We start from the raw sequence: 7,130 nt of genomic DNA, 5'->3' as shown, positions 1-7,130 counted from the left end.
TTCCTGTTTGATCAAATTGTTTGCTGTTCTCTATGTGTGCCGTGGCAATTTGTGTGCCATTATAGATCATCAGATGTGCCACAGGAAATTATCCAATGTTAATTATTTTGACCCGCCCCCCCAAAAAATCACAATATTGAGGGGTTCATTTTTTATTTATTTATTTTTAAATAAATTTACCGGTATTCTATATGAACAGGCAAAACAATCAAATGCTCTACCACTAGATGGCAGAAGGTACATAATTAACCTGTATATACACTATTTGTGAATAGTTTTAAGTGGTGTGCCATGAGATTATTTTTTTTCTGATGTAAAATGTGCCTTGGCTCAACAAACATTTATGGAAGATGATTAGGGCTAGTGAAGAGAAAAATTAAGGTTGGCAGGATTCTGTTTTTATTCTCAGAATTCTGACTTTAAAGTGAGTACAGTACTCACTTTTAAAGTCTGAATTCTGGCTTTAATCTCAGGATTATGACTTTATTAGTGCTACTATTATTCTTGTTTTAAAGTCAGAATTCTGAGAATAAAGTCAGATTTCTGACAAAGTGGAAATTCTCACTTAGAATTCTGAGACTAAAGTGACAATCTTGACATACTTTTTTTTTTTAAACATTTCCTGTCTTCGCTGTCCCAAATCCTCTTCCATAAACATTTGATTATCCCCAAATAATGTTCATACGTTCTGTCTTTCCATACACAACATGTCAATTAGCATTACAATTAAATACACAAAGAAAGTGCATCATAATCTTTATTTTGGTTGAGAGAAGCTAACCATACAAGTCATATTGACTGGATTAAGTCCCACTGGAACAATACGAACACAATATCACCATAGATAGAACATAAATTCACCGGCTGGCGGCTTCTAATGTCAGATCTCCTTCATCCACTCCTGAATCATCTAAACCTTGTAGAATAGATCAAAATAGTAGTACAGTGTGTGCATACTAGAAACATCTTCATGGAAAATAGTGTTTTATAAAAACCCGGTGTACTTAACTCTTTGACTGCCAAACGTTATCCAAAAAACCCCCAACAGTGCCAGCCGATTTGGAGCATTTTCACTCATCTTTCAAAGTAAACAGAATAATGTGCGGTATGACGACATAAATATGGTTGATACCATATGAAAGATTGGATTCCATCCTTTCATGAGAAAAAAAAAGTATGTTTCTACCTTATTCCGTTCTTTAGTAATCACCATTTGAAATTAGGTCATTGGAGTGACAAAAGCAAAAATTCTAAAATATTAAGAGGAAAACAAAAAAAAAAGTTTTTTTGTGAAAAGATACATTTTTTTGCACAACAGTGACTTTGACACTATTTTATGTTTAGTGACAAGGCAGCGCAGAACAAGACGTTGCACTACCGATTGAGAGGGAAAAAAAAGGTAATAAACATAAATTTACCGTTTTTGGCAGCATTCATTAGGATTTTAGAATATGTCATTAAACGTTTTTGGCGGTCAAAGAATTAAATGTGCATTGTGGAGTTTGAAATGTTAATGTTAAAGCTTTTTTACATCATGCATGCTGCATCAATGCACAGATGAGTACAAAGAGGCCTAACTTTTTAACCGCGACTGCGCCTATTAGCTTATCTTCCCTTCATTGTGAAGTGTCTGGGGCGAACATTCCAGTTTCTTGGGGTGAAGAGCAACATCATGCTGGTACCCGCTGAAATGTAGTGTTTCGCTAGCCAGACACAGAGGCTGCAGTTACGCTTTAGACCAGAGGTGGCAGTCGCGAGTAAAAAAAAAAAAACCCGACAAACTCCACAATGCACCTTTAAGACAAAATGCAGCTTTGTAAACATGACAAATAAATAAATAAATAATATAGAATAAATAAAGGTTCATTCAACTTTGAGTTTCTGAAGTCTGACTAAAGAATAGCAAAAAAGAAAAAGGTGACTACACCACGCGGGGTATGACACAGGTGCAGCCCACCGTCACAGCCACGGAGACGGGCTTCAAGTAGTACTTGAGGCCGTCGGTGCAACGCTCGCGCTTCAGAAACACCCTGGTCTGGTTGACGGGAGCCGAGTTGTAGTCGTGGCTCAGCTCGGGGGTTCCTTTTCTCTTGATCATGATGCACCCGGAGCACAGGCATTGAGCTTCGACGTAGGTGGACGGGTAGTGGTCCTTCATTGGTTTCCATCTGAAGATAAATACCGGAGCAGGGTGAGCAATGATGATGAAGTCGTGATGATGATGATGATGCCATGCAACAGAAACTTTTTATATGACAGATGGATAACAAGGAAACTACCAATATAACTCTAAAAGGTACAAATTAGATTATTATTATTATTATTATTATTATTGTTATTATTATTATTATTTTATTTCAGTGGTTCAATTAAAAACGGAAACTAACACAGTACATTCACAAGGAGTGAAAATTTCATGATTAAGATGTTTTATTTTGCTGATTGTAGCTTAGTTTGACTTTTTGAACTGAAGTAGACAGTGCTGAAATAACTATAAATATTGCAACCTCATTGAGATGCACTATAATGTGTTAATATTGCGTTATAAACACGTGGGACTTTACGCTACATTTACTCGGTTACATTTATGTATTCTTTTGTCATTGTCCAATTTGTCAGTAATTTTAATGAAACATACTTTCACTTTTATTTTTGTTAAGAACAAACGGTAGTCTGATTACGTTCCATTGAGCTATATTTAGCTTGCTACTGTTATTTGTTTTCTTGTGAAATTTGTTTTGGTTTGTCACAGAGACTTCCGCTTTGGGCGTTGATACTTGACTCGTTTTTTGTTGTTGTTTTTTTATTGACAGAATACAAATAAACAATTCTTTGACAAATCTCGTCAATGCAACAACAAATAAAGAACAAAACAAACACTCGTTTTCGCCAATCCAACGGCACTACTAGTGACGTTTAACTCCATATGACCAATCAAACGTGGAAAAACAGTCACATGGCTGGACAGTCTCCTTTTTTTTTTTTTTTTATTGTACAATTTTAAACAAGGTATACAACGAACTTGGCCTCAGCAGAAGTTTGCAAAGTGACGAAAATCTGTTTTTAAGTACGTCTCTGATTGTTGCGCCCTCAAGCAATGTTGTTGGGCAATATCAGAATTAGCACAGTTCCATTTTAAAATTTTGCTCTAGTTGACATTCATGCTTCAATTAAATGAATTAATCAATCAGAAATTACAAGTTATCCGTACTCGAGTAGCCTTTTTTTTTTTTTTTAACTAAATACTTGACTAATAAGTGACTGCCCTTACCAAGTGCAATTTGAGGCTACTCTCGCCACCCATATTTATGAATAGACTTTACCATGGTTATAAATAGAACAAACAAATGATTCGTGATGCAATACCAACGACGCTGGACAGCCCATTGAGATTACAAACGGTGCCGTGTCAGTCCCGCCCACTTCGCTGTATGAATGACAAACTACAAACAAATGGGAACAGGAAGTCAGAACCATTTCGAACCCTTTCGAGGTGGGTACGTTGAATTTGCACACCGGAGCATTTCCCACCTGTTGCGTAACTATAGTATCTATGATCGAGTTTCATTTTATACAAAAGAAAAAAGAAGATGCGGGATGAGGAAAGCTTGGGAACACCTTCGTCCCACAGCATGACACACTCTGCCACGCAATCGTGTCAGTTCTGCGAGCACAGTTGAATGTTGTCAGACTCCGCGGGACTTTCCCTTTCAGCGATCACGTGAACGACGTCACGATAAGAAAAGAGGCGCGCCAGAAGCTTGAGTGCAAAAAGGCAACAATGAAAAGTGATGATACCGACAATGAAATCATCAAGCAGGCTGACGTCGTTTGTCATCGCCTTGTCGGTCGTGGTGATGAAATGACTACATCGGAGCCAATGTTTTGGATTTTTTGTTTGTTTTGACGACACGAGGAAATCATTCCGAGGTCAAGTGTAAAACTCGAGTCACTTCGGATCTGGCATAGACTGTATGATCTAATAAGTAATACTCATAAATGTATAGGGATATTGGGCTTTCAGGTAAAATTTCATGAGGAACTTGCAATGCCCTTTACAGGTGAACTGAATTTGACCTTCTCTAAACGTTCGATTGTCCAACTTTTTTAGCTTTCTGGATGCAACATGGTAATAAAGTGAACTTAAACTTGCTGTTCGTTAATAAGGAGTTTAACAGAAAATTTCATTCCTAATGATGTCTTTCTGTGACGCTTACAGTCTCTGCATCAACCTGCTGATGAGACTGAGCTCCGAGAACATCCTGTTTGAAATCTTGCAATGGTGAAGTAACGTGGGTGTCGTCTTATGATGTCATAAGATGTCAATATTTAAACAGCATGATGAAGAAAATTGCTTAAAAAGGGATACTTGACTCATTGAGCTATTTTCAACATAGTAAGAAGATATTTTGTCCAGAATAAATTTGGTAAAGTCATTATTTTTCCTGAAAAATTAAACCCTTTAAAAACTAATTTGCCACTTGCCATCGACTAAAGATGACATCACCATGTGCTGAGGAAAAAGGTAACAACCAATCATGGCTCAGTTTGCTTGCCAAACCCAGAAAACAGATGAGCTGTGATTGGTCGTTAGTTACCTATTTCCTCAGCAAGTGCAAAAAAATGTTTTAAAAGGTATTAATTGTGTACATGAAAAATATTAATGTTATCAAATTAATTCTGGACAAAATATTAACTTTTTAGTGCTGAAAATGGCTGAATCCCTTTAAAATAATTTGAAGTGAGCCAGGAAATGTGTTCATCCAGAGTCTAAAACTTAACAGTTAGTTCATCCATTCATTTGACCGCTTATTCCTCACAAGGGTCGCGGGGGGTTGCTGGCGCCTATCTCAGCTGGCTCTGGGCAGTAGGCGGGGGACACCCCGGACTGGTTGCCAGCCAATCGCAGGGCACACAGAAACGAACAACCATCCACACTCACACGCACATCTAGGGACAATTTGGAGTGCCCAATTAACCTGCCATGCGTTTCTTTGGAATGTGGGAGTAGACCGGAGTACCCGGAGAAGACCCACGCGGGCACGGGGAGAACATGCAAACTCCACCCAGGAAGGCCAGAGCCTGGACTCGAACTGGAGTCCTCAGAACTGGGAGGCGGACATGCCAACCACGCATCCACCGTGCCACCCTAACAGTTAGTCATTTACATTCAAAAAGTTTGAAGGTCAAATTAAAGATATGTTTTGTGTGGTTATTCAAGTGTCAGTGTTTTTTTTATATTTATTTATTTATTTATTTACACTTTAGCTTAATTATAAATAATAGTGCTTCAGATTTATATAGTGCTTTTCAGGTCAAAGACGTTTCACAGCGGAAACACTATTCATGAACTCACACATTCACACTTATTTAAAACAGATTCCATTTCTTATGTGCAATATGCGCAGTTCCTTAAAAATACAAGAGCGACTCACGCAGAAAGATGCTTTATGATAAGGCAGATAAGGATGCTTACACATATCTCCACGGAGAGAGGGACCTCTCCTTCAGGTCCTGGTCCCAATGCATGTAGAGGTCCAGGGGGCAGTCGGAGGGGGAGTCGTGGGGCACCACCGCCTGAGGCTCCGGGGGCTGCGGGTAGTGGCTGGCCAGCTTCCTGTCGGCCACCTTGCTCAGCTCCGACTCCTCGTAGCAGCGGTTCGTGTTTACCGTCCACACGGGGGCCACCGCAAGGGCCACCACGATGGTCACCATCTGTGCGGGAAGCGGAGCTGGTGAGCGAAGACTGGCTGACTTGAGTGAGTGACGAGCAACGAGCGACTCACCTGAACGAGTCCGCCCATCCTGTCTTGGCTCGCGTCGGCTGTTGTGTGTCACCGGCGGACATGCTCGCGGCTTTTTAATTAGCCGGGAAGCTTCGCTGGCATGAGGAAATGGGACGATTAACGCGACGACCTCAAAGAGTTTGGGTAAATGCCAGCTTCCACACTCACTCACTCACACACCCCCTCGCTATGTGTGTGTGCGCGCAGGTGAGGTCACGTGACGTGACAGTCTATTTTTAGCTCATGCTGGCTATTTTAACACATACCGAAGAATGATGACGCAAGCTTTTCGTTGTGTGCAAGTTTATTACTCTATTCGTACTGTTTAACTAGCGTGGGTAAGGACGGTGCAAGGAGCAACACATTCCATTTTAGTGCGCATCGAAATTTGTTTAACCCCACTGTTTATTAATCAATATTTTCCTCGCACTTGCAGCGATGAAAAAAAAAATCACTGAATCATAGGAAAGTTTTCGAAGGTCAATAAGGGGGCCACCCACTGTCTTTGATTGACAGGCCAAGTCATTCGGCTGTAAAACGCCATTATGTAAAAGAAGACCATTGTGGAAAAGGACATTATGTAATAAAAACTGACTTTGTGAAACAACGTTTTCTTATCTTATAAAACCTTGAATATAAATAAAATGTCTTTATTTTTAAAAAGTATGACATTGTTAAAATAATCATTATGAAATATTTAATCAAAATAAAATATTTGTTACATATTAAAGGATAGCATAACACTTTTCATAATAATACTAACACCTCATTTTAAAATTTAATGGCCATATTACATGTCTGTTATTTATCAAAAGGACAGTTATTTCAAAAACGCCTTTTATTTTTTTGAAGTTTGACACTTTTGGGCTTCCATAAGTTAGGGGCTCCGCAAAGATTGCGTTCCCTCGCAAAGATTGCCACAGGGCGTTTTTTTTTTTTTTTTTTTAAACGAGTTAATGTACTTCCGGGTCATCTTCCATGTGACCAAAAGCGACGAGGATGGAGGTGTAAACATGAAACAAAGCAGTGGGAAAGCTTTCCCGAAGCGCCGAGGATGGAGCGTGTATTTTCCCACTGCTTTGTTTACACGTTCCGTCCTCGTCGCTTTTGGTCACGTAGAAGATGACCCGGAAGTGTTGATATGGTAGGGGAAAATAACCCCAACAAAGTGTTTTGCAAGGGAACGCAAGTTGTTTTTTCTATCATGTCACCTTAGGACACCACAGAAGACTTTTGTAAACAACCTTGACGAATTAAATTACAAAAAATAAAAATGAAATCACCAAGTTACGGCCTTCAAAGTTGTGTTCCTTCTCAAATGTATGCATGTCTTTGACTGTGCTT

General features: G+C 39.3%; 1 protein-coding gene across 1 annotated transcript; it reads right to left on the bottom strand.

Moving 5' to 3' along the window:
- Positions 1 to 1,855: 1,855 nt before the first annotated feature.
- On the bottom strand, positions 1,856 to 5,971 carry il17c (interleukin 17c). The gene is made up of 3 exons (XM_077518071.1): positions 5,787 to 5,971; positions 5,477 to 5,715; positions 1,856 to 2,168 (listed from the first exon to the last, which is right to left on the bottom strand). The coding sequence occupies exons 1-3, from the start codon at positions 5,802 to 5,804 to the stop codon at positions 1,922 to 1,924; spliced, it is 504 nt and encodes a 167-aa protein (XP_077374197.1). The 5' UTR covers positions 5,805 to 5,971; the 3' UTR covers positions 1,856 to 1,921.
- Positions 5,972 to 7,130: the final 1,159 nt, after the last annotated feature.

This window comes from Festucalex cinctus, chromosome 3, assembly GCF_051991245.1.
Source record: "Festucalex cinctus isolate MCC-2025b chromosome 3, RoL_Fcin_1.0, whole genome shotgun sequence".
Lineage (NCBI taxonomy): Eukaryota > Metazoa > Chordata > Actinopteri > Syngnathiformes > Syngnathidae > Festucalex > Festucalex cinctus.
This window is presented reverse-complemented; position numbering and strand designations above follow the sequence as displayed.